The sequence below is a fragment of the Danio aesculapii genome, chromosome 7 (assembly GCF_903798145.1).
Source record: "Danio aesculapii chromosome 7, fDanAes4.1, whole genome shotgun sequence".
Lineage (NCBI taxonomy): Eukaryota > Metazoa > Chordata > Actinopteri > Cypriniformes > Danionidae > Danio > Danio aesculapii.
In genome coordinates this window covers 52,141,202-52,162,906 of record NC_079441.1, presented here as the reverse complement: position 1 = coordinate 52,162,906, position 21,705 = coordinate 52,141,202, and the positions used below count along the sequence as shown (strand labels likewise).

The 21,705-nt window shown below is 36.2% G+C and overlaps 1 protein-coding gene across 1 annotated transcript; it reads left to right on the top strand.

Annotated features, from left to right (window-relative positions):
* The first annotated feature begins 9,987 nt into the window (after window positions 1–9,987).
* Window positions 9,988–16,209, top strand: kcng4b (potassium voltage-gated channel, subfamily G, member 4b). Its single transcript, XM_056462937.1, has 2 exons — window positions 9,988–10,734; window positions 15,349–16,209. Exons 1-2 carry the CDS (start codon window positions 9,988–9,990, stop codon window positions 16,207–16,209), a joined length of 1,608 nt encoding a protein of 535 aa, XP_056318912.1.
* The last annotated feature ends 5,496 nt before the right edge of the window (window positions 16,210–21,705 follow it).

Below are 21,705 nucleotides of genomic sequence, written 5' to 3'. Positions count from 1 at the left end.
CCAGCAGATGGCTGACCCACTTCAGTCTCTCTGTCGAAGGCTCCTCTGTCGTCTCTTATGCTTTCTCTCATTGTTAACAGCTGTTTTGGTCATAGATATTTACATTAGATGTCGCCTACCCTGTTGTTGTATATTGGAAGGAATGCATCAATAGAGCTGCCATTTTAGTACAAGGTAGTGCTTCTATGAAACGAATGCTGGACCAAGGTGCAGTGGAGGACTGTGGCCATCCAGAGCAAGAGATATATACATATATGCACATATCTATGATCTGGAGTTTTCCCGGTGGTCAGTATGCTAATTTGTTTTCAATTTGGAAATGTATAATTTCATATCACTTTTCTTCATTGATGGATAAGTGACCTTTGGCATTGCTGACAAAGAGCGTGTGTTTGTAAACATGGAATGATGATCGACTCGTTCATTTAGCTGACAATAATAATACAATCTTATTGTCATATTTTATTAACATTGTTTGCTTATTTTATTCAGCAAAACTAGCATAAGCCAAGTATTTAGTGCAAGTTGGTGCTACTTTGCATTACAGTGAATGCAGTAAGAGACTGTATTTTCATCAATAACGTTAATTGCTGAGCACAAAAGTTCATAACATACAAAAAACGTAAAAAACAAAATCTTACCTATGAAAAAATTCAGCATCTTCACATTGGCTTTAGTCTCGACTATAGTGCAGTTGAATGAGTCAGTATGGAATATTCAGTGTATACATCTATGGTTTTGCTAAGCATAGGAATGTTCAAATATATAAGTGAAGTTTTGTGTCTTTTACAATTAATGTTATTAAACCAACCAGACACCACAGTAGGCATAATGCTTTCAAACAGTAAAAACGACTTATTATTTGTCCTTACCCCACCCTTAAACCCAATCCTCCTGTGTCAAAATTTCAATGTCAGAATAGCGCTTTGAATGAACATCACGACATCAACAATTTGTAAATTACTGCTTGCTATTCATCATGTCAAGTTAAAATCAATAAATTCTACTGGAATATGGAGTCTTAGTTTAATATGTACCAAAACACAGTAGAATCCATTGAAATTTACTGGTTTTAATAATTAAAAATATAAAACTACACATTAATTTTTTTATCCATTTATTTAGATTTATTATTTGTCTATAAAGATAAATGCAATTTCGGACTGTTTCTATCTCAAACGTTGCTGAGTGACTAAAAGACAGGCTCACAGCGAATATGTGTTGAAAACATCCGGAGTGTGTCAGCCTTGTGCTGCTTTTTAAAACTGCAAGTCAACATCTCCGCCTGGTGGACATAATTGAATATACAGATATGTTAAATATATTTGTTACACACAGCATCAGTCTCAACTCAATATTTTTGTAGGTACTGTAAGTTGATTATTATTATGTTTATTATTATATTATTATTATTACTTGTTCTTCCTGTTATCTATATTTAACCATTAACCTCCAGAGGTCCTGAGGCCTGTTTATTCAAAAACAATACTAGTGGCTGTGTCCACATTCATTTTGACAACTGGTTGTTCATTTGTCATTCATAATAAAGTCCTCCCTATTATATATATATAAGAGAGAGAGAGAGAGAGAGAGAGAGAGAGAGAGAGAGAGAGAGAGAGAGAGAGAGAGAGAGAGAGAGAGAGAGAGAGAGAGAGAGAGAGAGAGAGAGAGAAATACAAATGAAAATCCTACTAAAAACAATAGTCAACTATATGGAAATTTATATAACATAGTCAAATTATTATCCATGCTATTAAGTTCGGTTTTAATTAAATAATTGAATGATTTTTCTTTGTCATGTAATCAAAGGATTGAGACAAGAGCAGGTTTCTAAAGCGGTGGTCACTTTAAGACCAAAAGCACATGCACTGTAAAAAATGCAGGGTTCCACACAATTCATTCATGTTGTCACAACTCAATTAAGTTAACTTAACACTTTTAACAAATTTATGTGGATTGAACATAAAAAATTAAGTTGTCCCATTGGAATCTCAAAAATTGTGTTGTTTCAGCTCATTTGAATTGAGTAGTTTGAACAAGTAAAAATATATATATTTTTTGAGTGTAGGCTATCTGATGTTGCCTAGTAGTTCATGTACTGTTGTAGTACTTTCCAAAATGTTGGTTTTCATAAAAGACAATCGACTACTTAGTGAAATTTTACAAAGACCAGCATTTTATAGCAAGTTTGGTGTGTTTTTGTCATTCTGTATGCTTTAAACCTTTTTTTTTACAATAACATTATGAAATTAATCTCAAGGCAATTCGTAAAAAAATAAAAAATTAAAAAATAAACTCATACAAATTTGTATATTGGCCACCAGACTGACAAAAAGTAAAATAGTTGTTTGCTTGTGAGATCAGGCGGGATTTGACTGATGTGGAAGTTTGAAAGGACGACAGCACACAATTTAAGAGGCAGTTTGCTTTCGTAATCTGTGGGAGGCAAAAAATATTAAGACTAGTCTTTAAATCACATTTACAAACAAACTGTGCTGTTGCTTTTCATATTTATAGTGCCATCTGGCAGATAAATCAGACAAACATACTATACAGTAATATAGTACATCTTATAGTATAGGTAATCCTTATGAAAAGTATACTGTGCCATTCATTAAATAGTTCATATGGAAATGATATTCAGCTTGTGTAAACTGTAAGTGTATAAAATTGATAGTAATGTTTTGTACACCTAATTTAAGTGTGTTTTGCAATAAATGGAGATCAACATTAGAAAATTATTTATAAATATTATGAAATAGTCACCTACAGTGCATCGTTCAAATTTGGAAGGAATTTTGGTCATGGCTTTGCCGTGCTAGTTTAACAATAGCCTTATAATTAGTGGTAAACACGCTGGTACAATTGAGAATTCTAAAGGTTGCAGCAATCAAGTATTAGTATGAAGGATGGAAACGCATGTTGCTGAAGGAGCTTCTGATGAACATTTGCATTTTTGTGTATCTGTTAAAGGACTTACTGCAGTACTGCTGCAGATGACACCATCCATGACACTTCCACCTTTCATTGACTTCTTCTTACACTTTGACTTCAGTCTTTCTCCCGTTTGACAATGAGTGTAATGTCTACAATGGAACGTAGGAGTGTGGTTTCCCCGGCTGAATTGATTGACTGCCATGTATTAACATGTCTCCGTAGACACAAAAGATGTATCTTAAATCTTGAAAAAGGGGTGAAATAGGTGGATTCAAAATCATTCTAATGTAGTGATATAGAACATGATTTTATGATCAGCTCATTCAACTGGACACACCTCACAAATTCAAGCCGACAGCAATTTGTTGGTTGGTTGGTTGGTTGGTTGATTGATTGGTTTGTTAGTTGGTTGATTGATTGATTAATAGATTGATTGATTGATTGATTGATTCATTCATTCATTCATTCATTGATGGATTGATTGGTTTGTTGGTTGCTTGGTTGGTTGATTGACTGGATGTTCAACTGTTGTTATTTTCTTAAATATTACATTTACCTTACTCATCGTTGTGTCTTCTGTACATGAAAATGTGGTTCATGTTTTGACTGAGAAGGCTGCTGTACCATCATTCAATGTTTTTTTTTATAAAAAAATGTTATTATTATGGTTGTGAGTCACAATAATTACTTAACATCCATCTTTTATCAATTGTGTAGGGAACTTTTAAATGCCCTAAAACTGTAGGTAGTTATTGGGTGCCTTAGTTGCACATTTTTGGTCCTTAAAAGTACTGTAAAGTCTTGAAAATGCAGCTTGGACCGTGGTTCTCTGATTCAGTAGATGGTGCTTCCACAAAATAAAATATAATAAAATAAAATAAAAATTCTACAAGTTCAGCTTTCTAGTGTTTTCCTCTGTTCACGTTATTGGCTGTGAATTTCATGTGATTACTTAGGAAATAGCCAAGTCATAAAATCACGTCTGAACAATTTTTACATAAACTCACTTGTGATGTGTGCATGGACAAGCTTTCAATCATCAGAATGACCATTTGACCATCCGAATTTAAGCCCAACTTAGTTAACTCCTGGAAATTTTGTACATTTTAGGTTGTTTACAATTTTATATAGATGTTATACATTGTTCTCTTTTCTGTATTATGTACATGCATATGTTGTATTGTTTAATGTTCACTTTACTGTAACACTTTTCATTCGTAATAGAAGTGTGCATTCTAATTGTTAAGGGCCATTTAATTTCAATATAATTATCCACAAATAGGCATCATTACATTACACATTACAATGCGCACTTTTACATGTTAGTGACCTTGTTTTGTACAAGGCAACCCAGCATCTAAGGAACTGACACGGGCCAGTAAGCAATCACCCAGAACAGTCTAACAACTCATTATATATACATCAATCATCCAGAACACCTTAGCCAATGTAGACACTCCCAAAAAATACTGAGAATATCACGGCAACTACTGTACCTACAAGCAGCATTGGTGATGAGTTTTACACAGGCATACATTTACTTCAAACTGTACTAATAAACTTGATTACTCTTTGAAGGTTATTTGTTGAAAGGACCAGGAAGAAAAGAAAACCTAGATGCTGAATGTAAGGAGACCCTGATGTCAAAGCACTTAATAAGGTTCTCCTGTTTCTCTCTGTAGACCCAGTTCATCTAGTTACAGGTAACCTGAGAGCTGGTTTAAGGACAGGTTGAACGTGACAAAAACAAAAACTTGATTACAGAAGAGTAAAGATTCTTCCAAACACCAGCTGTTCACCAAAACCCTGTAGATAACCGTGTTGTTGTTTATCCAATGTGGTAAGCATGGGTCGTCACTGGTTCAACTGTCCCAGCATGCTTACTGTTCAGGCACCATCATCTGTCTACAGGAGATTACAGCTAAGCCCCGATATTCATTAATCTGTGGATCAAGGGTTACAATCTCCCAATGTACATATTTGACTAAAGCAATGATTCATGCAGTGTCTTAGATTTTACCTCTGCAAAGCATGTTCTAGGTTCACATAAACACCCCTTTCCATATGGTTAATCAATTGTTTAATAACTTGTTAAATTTATTGATTCTAATTAATAACAATAATTAGAATAATTCTGTAAAATTTTGGAATATTTTATTCTAACTCAAGTATGTCTTATGCAATCCAACAAGTAAACGGAGTTATAATGCAATATTATATAATTATAAAAAGTTGATATGTAGTCATAGGTGAACATTGTGCATTCATTCAGAATGTATAGCTTGATCTATGTCCTCAATAACCTACAACAATTCATTGACAATTAAGCTTTATCAGTCAAATTTAATCTTACAATTAAACATTCGGTTAAATCTGTTGGGAAAGCAATTAAGTGAACACAACAGACATATTTTGACTCCTCCACTTTAAATAAACTTAATGTTTACAGTGATGACATGGTTCTAAAATATTTTATAGTTCTCCTTCTTTTGACGCATGCTGTTCCTCAAGTATAACTGGACGCGCGCGTGCGCGCACAACCGCTGGTGTTTAATATCCGAAAAGCACAGGGATAAACAACAGCGGGGTTCTGGAGGACATCAGTGTTAGATAATCGGCTTTATTCCCGAAAGCATTTTTTTTTTTTACTCAACCTTTTTTCCCCAAGCTGACTGTGATAGATATTCAGGTGATCTTTATGAGACAGCCAGATTATTCCTGTCCATCAGAGCAGTGTCCTGAAAGAGACGCGCAAGAGGAGCTCATGGCAGCGTTGCACTGCAGCAAACGAACTTCCAGGATGGGACGAGGAATATCTATTGACTTTTTAAACTTGGGTGATATTCCTTACTAATTGAACTATTTGAATAATATGACAAATGAGAAAAAATCTAATAGGATAAAAATGCAGGTAAGTCCTAAGACTTTTTGTTTGTTCTGTTTTATGAAATGGTTGCATTGACACATTTTAATCTATATTGCATAGTCATAAAGCACAAAACACTATAGAAAAAAAAAAAACACATTTATAAACCATAAAGGTGCTTAATTTGGTCATAGTTGAATTTTACATTTTCTCTTTACACATTTTCTTTCTGGTTATGCTAACTTATAGATTTTAAGGGATGAGGGTGTAGAAATTAAATATATAATTTATCCATATACAATATGTCATAATGTATTGTTTTTAATAAGCATAAAAGTAAATAGCTAAAAGTAAAAGATAAAAACAGGTTATAAAGGCATCTTACAGTGAATCCATATGAATGAAGTTGATACAGTCGTAAAATAAATATTACAAAACTGAATCAAAGTGATACCATAGAAGAAAAAAAATTCCCTTTAGAACCTTTCAGTGAACATTTCTTACAAGAAAATTTCTTTCTTAGTGTGAAGTATACATTTTAATAATCTAAAGAACCCCTTTTTGTTATGGAAAGTTTTTTTGGATTTTAATTTGAAAGTTTAATTTTGTATAATTAAAGTGTTGAGTAAACTGAATTCTTAGTTTGTGTTTATGTGCACACATTTTAGTTAAAAAAATTAGAAGTATTTTTAGAATAGAAGTTTATTGCATAATTTATGTTGCCCCATTTTCAGAATGTAACTTTTTAATAAAGAGGATGTGGACTTACATAACTGAAAACAGCTGAATGGAAAGTAATTTTTAAGGGTCAGATCACATAATCTGCTGCTATTTAAAAAGATTCATAGCCATGTATGGTGCCCTGTAGGCACAGATCTAAATGCCCATATGGTTTATTAATTCTTTAGATCATGTAGAAACTCAATAGCGCCTCCTTTAGAAAACGTGGCAGTAGAACAGTTTTCCATTCTATGGTATTACAGACTGATAACTTTGTATTGTATTGTATTATGTGCTAATTAGTTGTATTAGGTGTAAATGCACCGTAAGCAGTTTGGTAAATGACTGTATGACTGGTTTGTTTCCTATAAAATATAACTCAAAGGGATAGTTCACCACAAATGGAGGATTCTGTCATCATTTGATCACTCTTCTCTTGTCACAAACCAAGTTTCTTTCTTCAGTTGAACACAAAAGATATTTTGAAGATATTCTGGAAAAAAGGCTGGAAATCGGTAACCATGGACTTCCATAGTTTTCAGCTTTCGTCAAATGTCTTTTTTAGATGCAACAGGAAAAGGAAACACATAAATGTTTGCAACCACTTGAGAGTGCCTCAATTGTGTCAATTTTAAATGTGATCTAGTGTACAGTAAGAAGACAGAGTTATGAGGTCATCTGCAGGACAATCGGCAAATTACACCTTTGGTTGATTCAAGAGCACTGGATAACAATTTGTAATAGCAATTATCTCAGAAAATTCCATGATCAGTTTTGACTTCAGAGAAAATTGCACAAATTTCTGTCAGTACTCCACTTTTGTGACTTGGCTGTTGACTTGTTCTTGGCTGTAATGTATCCAGTTGATGAAGAATCCTCGCTCTCATTGGCCCTTGCCAATTCAATTGCCTTATATTGGAAAAAACAGATATCGCAATCTTTTATTTTTCTGTAATATATTGTGATATAACAACAAAAATAAATCAGCAGATAAAAAAAAAATTATTAAAAAATGTATATTAGGCATTTTGCATAAAATGTAATAAGCTAATAACAAGCATTGTTAAACATTGCATTCACGTACTTATATGTATTGATTTAATGTAAAAAGTATTCTGCATAATCTTCACTTTGTAAATTAATTATTGTTAATTGTTTTGTTAAAAATTATAAACATCACAATTTTGGCATCTTAACAGGCCATACAGCAGGCCATAAAAGCAAATGGAAATGAAAAACTCTCAATCTATTAAACTTAAAGTTCATTCATTTATTAATATTATTTTCACCTTAGTTCCTTTATTAACCAGGGGTTGCCACAGCGGAATGTACCGCCAACTTATCCAGCATATGTTTTACGCTGCAGATGCTCTTCCAGCCACAACCCAGTACTGGGAAACACCCATACTCTCTCTCATTCACACACATACACTACAGCCAACTTAGCTTATTCAATTAACCTATAACGCATGTCTTCAGACTGTGCGGGAAACCCACACAAACACAAGGAGAACATGCAAACTCCAGACAAAAATGCCATCTGGACCAGCAAGGGCTCAAACCAGCGATCTTCTTGCTGTGAGGTGACAGTGATACCCACTGAGCCACATTGCTGCCCTACAATTAATCTACTACTTGCTAGCAAGTCACTGCTAACATTATACATTGTACAGTCCTAATAGCAGGCAGCCTAATCAAGGATGTGTGGTGTTTTTTAGTATTGGATCAAGGAGTAGTAAAATAATAATGACTCCAAGTTGAAGATTTTTTTACCAAAATAATTGTTGCAGCAAACTTTAAAATGGACCCCTGGTCCGTTTGTTTGGAAGGGTGGGGTGGCTCTGGGGGGTTGTGGTGTCAAATAAGGCTCTAAATCTAGGATGACTGTTTTTTTATATAACCAATAATAGATTATAATAGTATTAAAAAAGTTTAAATAAATTTTTTTTTCACTGTTACGCTAGCCATGTGGCACCCACTGACAGGTAAAAGCTGCTGTTCTCTCTCTCTCTCTGCTATTGCCTTGATACTAAGGGATTGAGATGCACTTGCCAATGTTTGTGTATGTACAGTACATGACTGACCAATATGGAGAGAGATTAGACTCAATAATAATTCACGCAAAAGACACGATGTACACATGCGTAGCCAAATTCACGTACGTAAAATATTTATTTATACTTACAAAAACAATTCACATGCACAAAATAAAAATACATTTTCATAAAATACATTTCACAAATGCAAAACACCATTTGCAAATATATAAGAGTGCACAAAAAGTTTTGAATGTTTAAAATTCACGAGTTCATCCTGAATGAGAATGTGCAAATCCTCTCTCACGTACGACTCACCCTGAATACGAGTGTGTGCATTTTTGAGACTTTCCTGTCAGCACACACCTCCCACGTGAGTCAATCGTGCCCTGTAGCCAATAAGATGCGAGCTTACTGTTCAACCAATCACAACCAATCACAACTCACCATTTGCGCAGTCTGACTTAATTAACGGAGATGATCCTCTAAGAAGAAGAATACTCCTCTATTTAGCATGGCAGGTGAAGAGCGGGATGCGCGGGTAAGTGGTTACTTGATTTCTATAGTGGTTTATGCAAAGATTAAGTATCAAACGTTTGTTAAAGCAATGGCTGCTGTTGTTTATAATGTAAACTTTATAACGTAAATTAAGATCATCTCCGTTAATTAAGTCAGACTGCGCAAATGGTGAGTTGTGATTGGTTGTGATTGGTTGAACAGTAAGCTCGCATCTTATTGGCTACAGGGCACGAGTGACTCACGTGGGAGGTGTGTGCTGACAGGAAAGTCTCAAAAATGCACACACTCGTATTCAGGGTGAGTCGTACGTGAGAGAGGATTTGCACATTCTCATTCAGGATGAACTCGTGAATTTTAAACATTCAAAACTTTTTGTACACTCTTATATATTTGCAAATGGTGTTTTGCATTTGTGAAACGTATTTTATGAAAATGTATTTTTATTTTGTGCATGTGAATTGTTTTTGTAAGTAAAAATAAATATTTTACGTACGTGAATTTGGCTACGCATGTGTACATCGTGTCTTTTGCGTGAATTATTATTGCGTCTAATCTCTCTCCATAGACCAATGGTGTGCAACAAGGCATGGCTTAAAACGCAGGTAAACATAATCCAAAAACACATACAATTAATGATGACTGTAGAAAGCAAAACTGAATTCTGGACATTTTAGGAGATTTAAAAATTCTTAATTTTCTAAGTTTCAAAAAGAGGACACATGGTCACCCTATGAAATCTGGCTTTGAATTTTAAAAACTGTTGATAATGCTAATTCATTTCAGTACAATTGCATCTCTTTTTCTTTACAGTGTTCCTTCAACTCCGGTGCTCTGCTTCCTGTTTAAGCTACGTAAACTGCATACCCACATATACCACAGTAATTCAAATCCAACAGCCCAAATGCCACCATGCCCATCATCAGCAATGCTAACCACGACTTTAGCAATCTTTCGGTCAGCACAGACGACAGCAGTCTTGACTTGTTCTTCACTGAAATCCCAGAGACTGAAACCATCAAAGGCGTGTACTTTCAGCGGGCCCAGCGATTATGTGGGATCTCCACCCTGAGAGACGTAGATCACAGTAAACTAGCCCTCATTAATGTTGGAGGGGATCGCTACACGTTCCCCTGGAGCACACTGGATGAGTTCCCCCTCTCTCGGCTGGGACAGCTGCGTCACTGCAGCAGCCCGGATGATATCGCCCAGCTCTGTGACGACTATGACGAGGCCCGACGGGAGTTTTTCTTCGACCGCAGCTCAATAGCCTTCAGGGTCATCCTAAACTTTCTGGCCGCAGGGAAACTGAGACTGCTGCGGCAGGTCTGTGCTGTGTCGCTGTCGGATGAACTCACATACTGGGGCATCGACCCTGTTCATATGGAGCGCTGCTGCCGGCGTAAGCTGCTGTCTCGTGTGGAGGATGTGGCAGAGAAGAAGAGGAAGGAGGATGAGAGGAAGCAGAAGAGGCATGCCCTACAGAGGCCTCTAGCGCAGGACAAGGGCTACATCCGGCTCATGAATCGACTGCAGGAGATAGTGGAAAACCCTCATTCCGGCTGGCCCGGGAAGCTCTTTGCATGTTTCTCTGTGGTCATGATTGCAGTGACGGTTATCAGCTTGTGTATCAGCACCATGCCTGATCACGAAAGCAAGGCAAGTCTGGGGATCCAGGGATGGGAAAACTTGATCCTCAAGGGCCGGTGTCCCTGCATAGTTTTGCTCCAAGCCTAATCAAACACACTTTCTATTGATTTTCTAGTGTGTTTAGGTGTGTTTGATTAGTGTTTGAGCAAAACTATGCAGGGACACCTACCCTCAAGGATCAAGTTTGCCCATGCTTGGGGCCCATTTTAGAAAGGAGGTTAAGTGAAAATTTTAACCCTGAAATGAGAGAAACTCTGGGTTTTCCGTTTCAAAATGGCAGGTTTGTTAAACTCGAGAAAGCAGGGTAAGTCAAGCCTGTTACTGAAAGAGAGGTAACTTTAACTCAGAGTCAGTTACTGTGGTAACTTACTCTGTGAACCTAACCTGGTCAGGAGCAGGTTTTATTCTCTAAACTCTGAGTTTCTGTCAGTCTCCTCCCCTTTTTAAAGACCAAGCAGTATTTCTTGCTTTAGCCTTGCGTTTCCACCCACCTATTTAATGCTCATTTTGGAGATGCACATAAAACGGATTGATGGAAAAGTCATGATGCACATAACTTTTGAAAACACGCATAAAAACACGCGCATAACTGAGTAGGGTAAACTTTTATTCAATAGAAAAGATGCGCATAAACTACGATGTAAACACTTTTACTGAACAAATTACAGTGCATTAAAAAAGGTTTGTTATAAGAGATGTTCATGAAAATGTGTGTGAATGGACAAACCAGCAGGCTGAGCACACTGTAAAACATCTGAAATGTTGTTAATGTTAATATATTATTAATGACCTCCAGAGCGTCTGTTCTCCGCGTCTCATGGCTTCAAACGCCCCCACGTGTTCATTGTGAGTCAGCATTCTCTTCTGAGGTGCAAGTACATTTATTAAATAAAGAAACGATTGACGCAGTTTCTCCTACCGCAGTAAATTCTGTTTATACTGTTGATGTTTGGCGCTAGTTAATTAGGAAGTGTTGATTTTGTTCTCTTTGACTCGTTGGATGGAAACGCTGCTTTATTCACACATCTTTTATGCGTTATTCCAGTTTTGCACATAAATTTAATTCATATATTTGGATGGAAACATAGCTATTGCCTACATTTCAGTCACACAAAGAACACAGTCAGGTACAAGAATGGCTTGTCCTTTTTTAATAAATAATTAGCTTAAATTCACTGACCTTCGACAGGGACATGTACTGTTACTAGATTACTGGAATCATTATTCTTTCTAAAAACTATTGTTTAGTTCTGCTTACATTCTAAATGTCATATCAACCTCTATCACTAGTGCACTAAATCTATTAATACTGATCAACATGTATAAAAGTGGGACCGTATGTAAAACTTTTATAAACGTCACATATAACATTACTCATTTTATTATACTAAAAAATGTTTAAATACTTTAGATGTAAAATTAAGCATTAACTTGAGCAGCTATGTTTCCCCGCGCTAACTGTTTCCCTGATGCAGTGGTGTTGCTTTTTAAAATATATGGTCATATTTGCTATAACTCTGCACAAGCACATCAAGTTCAGCTGGAGAAAGAAATGGTGATCTCTGTTTTAAGATGTTGCCACGGTCACTCATAATATCTGCGCTCCATTGATAATGCCTTTTTATAGTTGCGGTGTGCGCGCTTAACTCTGAGTTGCTCTACTCAAAGTTGATTGACCTAACTCAGATCGGCCATTCTGAAACCAAAAACTCTGAGTATTTAATCTCTCGGTAAATCAACTCAAGAGTTCAAGTTTTAACTTTGAGTTGGTTGAACCAATCACATTCATAATCACTGTTGTATTGTGTTTGTGAGTTATATTTATATTGTGAAGAAGGGTCTGGCTGCAGACCAGATGTTTAATAATGTGTACACCTAACCTTACCCCTCAAAGTGACGTCACTAACTCTCTTGAGTACATGTGTCTGAGACTGCAGGTCTGAGCTTGCATGTGCAGGTCTGCAGCCAGGTTCTATTGTGTTTGTGGGCACTTTATGGTATATCATGATACAAAAGTAATGTCAAAAACATTGAATTTAATGACATGACGTAACTTTCTTGATTCCCTTAGTTTACTTTATACATTTATTCCAACAAATGGCACATTTTTTCAAATAATATCATACCATTCTAGGGTTTCAGTCTTCTTTCACAGAATTATATGCTGAACAGTTATAATAGTTCATTTATTCATTCCTTTTTCTTCAGCTCAGTCCCTTTATTCATCAGGGGTACCACAGCAGAGTGAATCGCCAACTTATAATGCATATGTTTTACACAGCAGATGCCCTTCCAGCTGTAATTCAGTACTGGAAAACACCCATGCACTCTCATATCCACGCTTGCATACACTACGGCCAATTTAATTTATTCAATTAAGTATAGAGCATGTATTTCGACTGGGGGGAAATCCAAGCCAACACGAGGAGAACATGCAAACCCCACACAGAAATGCCAACTGACCCAGCCAAGACTCGAACCAATGACCTTATTGCTGTGAGGCGACAGTGCTAAGCAGACTATAAGAACATGTCAGACTATAAGAAAATGAACTATTGTGAAGGCTTTTTCCTATTATTGATCAATTAAATGTTGCCTAATTGAACTAAATCACTTTCTAAATAAAATTATATGATTTAAAGGCATTTAGGATTTTTTCATTAAAATATATTCACACAAAAAACAATACAACATTTTTATATATTTTGCTGATTATATACTTTAACCCAGAGAAATAAGCAATTTTACTAATGATGCTAATGACGTCAAATACCCTTGATTTCCTGTTTGGTTTAATAGAAAACAGGGAAACACCAAAGAAGCTCTATTATGTTGAGCATTTTATTAGACTGCGCACAACAACAATATAACAGAATCTTAAAATGTATTTAGTCTAATAAAACAGTGCTGCGGTCGCTGGTTTGAGCCTCGGCTGGGTCAGTTGGTATTTCTGTGTGAAGAGTTTGCATGTTCTCCCCATGTTTGCATGGGTTTCCTCCGGGTGCTCTGGCTTCCCCCACAAGTCCAAAGACTTGCACTATAGGTGAATTGGGTAAGATAAAATTGTCCGTAGTGTATGTGTTTGAATGGGTGTGTACGTACGGATGTTTCCCAGTGATGGGTTGCAGCTGGAAGTGCATCCGCAGCACAGAACATGTGCTGGATGGGTTGGCGGTTCATTCCACTGTGGCGACCTATGACTAATAAAGGGACTAAGCCAAAAAGAAACTGAATGAATGAATGAAACAGTGCTGCTTCTTCCACACATGAACATGACTGGAAGACGTCCACTGTGGCATAATAAAAGCTCTACTGCATTTATGCCGCACTGCTTCATACTACCATAATAATAAGTTTTGAATACTTAAGCTCACCCATGAACATGATTTCTGCAGGAGCACACAGCTGGAAGCTCAGCCCTCATCCTCTAAGATTTCAGTGTTTTGATTGGGTGGACCAGCTGTCTTTTGATTTCCAGCATGGATATCCATAATTCCTAACTTTTCGTAAAGGCATTCCACCCCCCAAAAAAATTTTTTTGACGTAATTTACTTACCATTAAGTTGGTCCAAACTTGTATGAGTTTATTGGTAACACTTTATTTAGATGATCCATTTAAGTATTAGTAGACTGCTTAATATCTGTTGATATGCTCCTTCAACAGACATTTTAGTTTTAAAACGCCATTTTAGAATGAAAACGATCTGCGTCCACACTGGCGTTTCACGTAGCGTTTCTGAACAACTCTCTGTCTACATCACACCACTGAAAACGCACATCACGTGACCACACACACATTCTGGCATGCTCTGCAGCGTGCTTTGAGCACATCTACCCATATGAGAGGATCAAGGATCTACCACTGGATCTAATCTCACCATATTTGTTAACCGTGATATTAAATTCATCTTATTCTCTATATCTAATGACATATTCCCCAAATTTGGTCTTCTAAATCTATCACTTGTTTTCAGGTAATGTTTGTTGGCTGAGCACAAAGATAAGTTAGGTTAATATATTAAATAATGTAACAGCGGACACTGATTCGGCACATTGACTGATCTACTTGCCTTTATTTCCTATATTGTATACATTTATTGTACATTATACTTTTATAATGGCCATTATTGATTATTAAAACTGATATTTAGCAAAAGAGACAGGGTATATATGTTTTCGTATTTTCAATGAAAATGAAAGGAGGCAGTAATGTTATAGGCTCCGTTTTGTTATAAATATGCATGAAGATGACGGTCATATAAATATGCAGCTACACAACGCCTCAACATTTTTATTGTCTGTTAAGTTGCTAATATCCAAAATGAAAATAGGCAGTTCCTCATATCTTTATTGTTAAGAAAATGAAACAACGTAGCCAGGGTAATGTGAATGAGGTTATAAAGTAATCCCTTTGAAGATTTTCCTGACGTCTCCTCTGGAGGAAAGGATGCAAGGCTGAACTAAATGTAGGCTACTTAATATTGAGGAAAAATTCCATCCACACTGAGATGGAGCAGCAGCATTTTAAAATGAAAACGGCCTCTTCAGCGTTATCAAAATGCTCCGTTTTTGGCGGATACTATTTAGCCTTTTCACTGTCTTCCTGTATTTGTTTTTTTGCAGGGTGAATGCTCAGAAAAGTGCCGCAACATATTCATTGTGGAAACGGTGTGTGTGGCCTGGTTCTCCATGGAGTTTTTGTTGCGGTTCCTGCAGGCTGAAAGCAAAATGCAGTTTCTTCGAAATCCACTTAATGTTATCGATGTCATAGCCATTCTACCATACTACATTTCTTTGGTTGTCGATAGCGAAGATACTTCTGATGAAGCTGAGCTTAATGGTGCCGGGACAAGTCATGGATATTTAGATAAACTGGGTTTAATACTGCGGGTCATGCGGGCCCTGCGAATCCTCTATGTAATGCGACTGGCAAGACACTCATTGGGCCTTCAGACGCTTGGTCTTACAATGCAGCGAAGCATGCGAGAGTTTGGACTCCTGCTACTTTTCCTCCTCGTTGCTGTGGCTTTATTCTCACCTCTTGTCCACTTAGCAGAGAAGGAATTCAGCAAGGGCAAAGCCACTGGTCCCAATAGCTTTAGCAGCATCCCTGCGTCCTATTGGTGGGCAATCATATCCATGACCACGGTCGGCTATGGTGACATGGTGCCATACAGTATACCTGGCCAGGTTGTGGCCTTTAGCAGCATATTGAGTGGTATTCTCATTATGGCTTTTCCAGCAACATCCATCTTCCATGTTTTCTCTCGTTCATATCACGAACTGAAGCGTGAACAAGAAATGATTTATAAAGAAGAGCGAGTGGCCATCCTGGATGCCACTGCTAAAGAGGATGCCCAGAGACTCCTGAAGAGAGACTCTTTTTCTTGGGCCATTGCTAACAGAAATAGCCTACGTAAGGACAATGGCACAACTGCCATTCAGCCAACCCTCACTGCTGCTGCATGCTGCAATGACATCTGACATGTTACTTCCATTTGTCTTTCTGTTGGATTTCTGTATGTTATTATGAGTCTGTTGGAAAGAGTTTGTGTAATAAATATTAAGTTTATTGAAATTAAGTTTTCAGAGATTTTACCTACCTAAAGGGGCTCCTTCATTCACCATAGACAGCAATGGTTCCAATGTGTTCAAGAAGAGGAACCAAAAATATTGCGTAAACATTTCATGTGACCTCAGTGGTTCAACTGTAATCATATGAAGCTCCATGAACAGTTTTGTGCGTCAAACCCTGTAAATATGACTGTGCTCACCTACAGTTAGGTCCCTAAATATTTGGACATTGATACAATTCTAACATTTTTGGCTCTATACACCAACACAATAGATTTGAAATTAAACGAACAAGATGTGCTTTAACTGCATACTGTCAGCTTTAATTTGAGTATTTACATCCAAATCAGTTGAACGGTGTAGGAATTACAACAGTTTGCATATGTGCCTCCCACTTGTTAAGGGTCCAAAAGTAATTGGACAGAATAATAATCATAAATCAAACTTTCACCTTTTAATACTTGGTTTTTAAGTTTTAATAATGGCTTTTAAGCCATTGGCCAACAAATTTGTTTTTATTTTATATTTTTTTTTATATTTGTTTTAGCACATTGTGATTACAGTTGAACTATTAAAGTCACATTGAATATTTTGATAATGTTTTTAGTTCCTTTTCTGCTATTTAAATTTAATGGTCTCTGAACCATTCTGACATAAATGAAGGTCTTGGGGGGTCAGAATGACATGAAGGTGAGTAATTGTTAAGATCATTTTTATTTTTAGTGAACTAACCCTTTAATTATACTTACTTTCCCTACTAACTTGAATAATATTTAACTAACAAATCTTTGCTTTATTTATGTAGTAGCAAACCAGACTATTACACTTTAGAAAAATCTACTGCATGGCTCAATAATGTCATAAGATTATGTCCAAAAATTTTCTAAACTGTATCTTGCTTTTCCCAAGCCACATTAGTCTAATATTTATGTTAATAATTATATAGTTTGACAACAAACTGCGCTAGATAATTGCTTAATTTTTTTTGCCTGTTTTTATTATTAATTAAATTTGTTAAAAGAAAATGAATGAATGAATGAATGAATGAATGAATGAATGAATGAACGAACGAACGAACGAACGAACGAACGAATGAACGAATGAAAGAAAATCACATTTAACTTATACCTGTTAAGCATTGTTCCCCTATAACATTACATAATTACTATAATGTTTGTTAATAAATGGGAACAACCACAGAACTGCTTTTGAAACAAAACACAGAATACTTACCTATCTATTTTTTTAATTCAATTCATCTTTTTTTCTATGGTTTCTTTTGAAAAACAGAATACTCACCTATCTTTTTTTAAATTCAAGACATCTTTTTTTCTATGACGCTTCTGCAATGTAGATTGTTGTTTAAGCAGCTTAACATAGACGTTTTAGTAAATTGAAACTGTTTTCAGAGTTGAAGTTCAGTTTAGTTCAGTTCAGTTCAGTGTGGTTTAATTTTCACTGCTGAAAGTTCCAACACTGAAGAGCTTCGATGTGCTGCTCCACAAGTCTAAACTGTTTAATCAAGGGTAACGGTGAGGGTGGCTAACATTTTTGCTAAGTTTACCATTTCATTAGTTTTTTTTTTTTTTTGAAGTGTGATTTTTTTTTTAAATGACTATAATGTACAATTCCAAGCACCACAAAAATGCTTGTCCCCAAAGCCATGTATAGGAAAAGTGCTTTATTTTGAGGTCACAAAGAGTTTTTTGTATCATTTAAAATGCTATAATGCACTTGCAACAATAGTATATATATAATATACACATGTAAATGACATAAAAAGAAAAATTTATACATCTTTATAAAACATATAATAAAAATACTTTTTTTCTTGAAATTGTGTCACTGGTGATGCTGTCTAATAAAAATCTATTATTTTGAAATCACTCTGGTTACATAACTTGACTTTCTTCTTCCTAGACCCTGAAGATCTACGAAGAAAAACCCATTGTAACTCAACTTTCATTTTTCAGTTATCATAAATTTGTCATATTTACTTCATAATTTCATATGAAGCTTTTGGTTAGTGTCACTGGCGACCTCTTTTATTGTTCATTCATTCATTCATTTTCTTTTCGGCTTAGTCCCTTTATTAATCAGGGGTTGCCACAGCGGAACTGAACTGAACTTCTAACTTATCTAGCATATGTTTTATGCAGCGGATGCCCTTCCAGCCGCAACCCAACACTGGGAAACACCCATTCACACTTGCATCCACACACATACACTATGGCCGATTTAGTTTATTCAGTTCACCTATAGGGCATGTCTTTGGACTGTGGGGAAACCGGAGCACCCAGAGGAAACCCACGCCAACACGGGGAGAACATTCAAACTCCACACAGAAACGGCAACTGACTCAGCTGGGGCTCGAACCAGCGACCTTCTTTCTGTGAGGGATCTACCCACTGCGCCACAGAGTATATACCAGTATGTCAACATGTGGTTAGATACCCTGCACCACACATTTATAAAATCTAATTTTCATTGAACTTCACACTAGTATTACGGTCAGTGGCAATACTTATGTCCTAAGTAACATCACCGTAGATCATTTGTCATCATTTGATCATCATTTGTGTCTTTGGGGTTATTGTTGAACTCACTACACTACAACAGAGTCTAGTTTCCATGCTGTGGCAACACACACATACCTAGTTTCCAAAATAGCCTGAAGGGATTGTTTATGTGGAAGAAAGTCTGTGGACTGACATCCCATGTATCCTATATCCTTTGTATTCTGTTGGTATCCAAATGTCTTTCGCTTTGGAAATGAAAGCATTTTTGATTATGTAAAGCTACTGTAACTTGAACAATGACCTATGGAAGGCGATTAAGTCCAAAAATCTTTAGACACTGTAATGATTCTTAACCAACAGTGTTGTGTTGAATATTAAACTTTTACTGCATGCGTTTGTCACATTGTAGTAAACACTTACTTGGCCAGCTTTCTACACTGAGCATCCTGGGATCCTGGGAACCTCCCTTTCTAATATTTCTTGACACTTTAACTTAACACCTTACACTTTTAGGCTTTAATGTGCCACATTTTGCATAAGCTTTCTCTGCAACGACAAACATTAAACACAATTTCTCAATTCAACTGGGATCGTTTACTATTACCCCATGTAATTCAGTAGGAACAGCTTGATCATGGAGGTTTGCACTTTTCAACATCAGAAAAATCAGACCCTTCCTAATAGATCATGCACAACTTTTAGGGCAAGCTCTTGTCATTTGAACTTAGTAGATCTTAGGGATCTTAGGCTGAAAATATGGTGACCACTGACGTAAATTTACAAATCGCTCATATTCTCATTCAAAATGTAGTGGGGGTAATGTTATATGAGAGTATCTTTGATGACTGTCAGCTGTCTACTGATTTGTTTACAGCCGTTGCAGGGAAACCATACCTGCAGCTCTGTGTGCCTCTTGCTTGCACAGAATGAATCTACTTATCTACAGTTTTCATTCTGAAAACAGACATGGACACAAATATGGAGGAAACTAACTCAGTGAATGTTGTAACTGATAATCAAAATTGTGTAATCTGAGTGAGGCTTTAATGTGTCTGGTGCTTATACTGTAAGTGGGTGTGTTATAGTAGGGGGAGACTGGGGATGATTGTAACACTGGTCAGTTGTAACACATCCAGTCCCTACAATCAGAGACTAGTTACAAACTACTTGATTCATGTCACACATGCTCATATTAGTCCTCAAATTACACATGAGTACATAAGTATGTATCCTGTGACATACACAGCAGATGTTAGAGAGGAAAAACTACATTTGATCTAAGAAAGTTATATTTTTTATTTATCTTTTTTTGGTATAGTGATGCCTGATTTGTTAAACCATCTCACCCCAGTGGAAATTTTAATGTTACATCTCACCCAGGTTGTGGTGAAACTAACCCAGTCTATGGAGTGAATTGTAATATATCTCTCCTCCTGTTTGAAACACTTTCTGTTTGTGTTGCAAATTTAATATCTATGTAAATTTAATAGCCAACCACAGAGTCACCACAGCGGAATGAACCGCCAACTTATCCAGCATATGTTTTACACAGCAGATGCCCTTCCAACTGCAACTCATCGCTGGGAAATAAGTGAAGATTATGTATAAGCTAATTTCGAGAGAATCACGTGCTTATGATTGACCACAGCTGGTCCTGCATTAGCATCACATGATTCACCAATCGCATGATTCCTAACTCAGTATAAATAAGTAATTACTAACAAGTAATTACATGAACTCATGTGACTCATGTTGTAATTAAAGTTAGTACATGATTGGCGCATGTATAACTCATCATTAGTTCATAATAAAGTAATGTTTAGTTTACATATTAACACTATTACATTATTCATGCGCTGTTATTGTAAAGTGTTACCAAATACCAAATGTATAATAAATATTGCCTATCCCTCAACATTTTTCAACATTTTTGAAGATGAAAAGAAAGAGCTCCTTGCATGACTTGTCTTCAGATTGACTCGTTTATTGTTCACTAATCACTTCTCTCAGTGCTTGCAACCCACCAATCTGCATATTTTGCATTTTTCTCTGACCTTGCGCCCCACCAATCTGCATGCTTTGTATGTCTTTTTTATTTAAATGTCCTGATTTGACAACCAGTTAGTTAGAAGAGCTCCTTGCATGACCTGGCTTTGAACTAGCATGTCCCTACTCGGTGTGTATATAGTCACTTCTCCTTCATTGTTCTCTACCTGAGCATGAGAAACCTTTAATTCACTTTTGACATTTTATGCAACAGCATTGCCTGCAGCATGTTACTACAGAAGCATGACGTTTAAAATAATATACCTCGCTAAAGAAATAAAAAATAATTTTACATATCACACACTAAATTGCAATTTGAATGAAACATATAGGAAATGTTCTCTTCAAACTGAAATCATTGTAGAACATCCTGTCCACTTTGCAGGTTATGTATTGTGGAATTAGATCAAATGTCTGACGGGAAAAGAGAAACATATGAAATGTGAAGTGTGGTGAAGCATGAAAAAAAATCTGCACTATGGTTGGTGTCCTATTATAGCTGTGACATGGTATAGGGGAAAACAATCCTTCCCTCTTGATTATGAAATGAATAGCAGTAACTAGGGGTGTCCCAATTAGGTTTTTTTGCCTTCGAGTCCGAGTCATTTGATTTTGTATATCTACTGATATTGAACCCCAATCCGATGCTTCTTTAATACATAAAAAAAAAAATACAGAAGAGCGAAGAAACAGATCCTGGATGTCCCTTACTTTTTAAATTTACCTTATTTTAACTTTCAACAACTCTGTTAACAAATAGAGCACTTCTGTGAGGTACTGTAGCTTGAGCAATCAAGTAATAAATAATATCAATTCTTCACTTTTGGACTTTAGTGCAACA

Excerpts from the sequence above, each read along its gene's own strand:
- kcng4b (XM_056462937.1), top strand. The coding sequence starts at position 9,988 with ATGCCCATCATCAGCAATGCTAACCACGACTTTAGCAATCTTTCGGTC. Across the intron at positions 10,735-15,348 it reads TGCCTGATCACGAAAGCAAG|GGTGAATGCTCAGAAAAGTG; the intron begins GCAAGTCTGGGG and ends GTTTTTTTGCAG.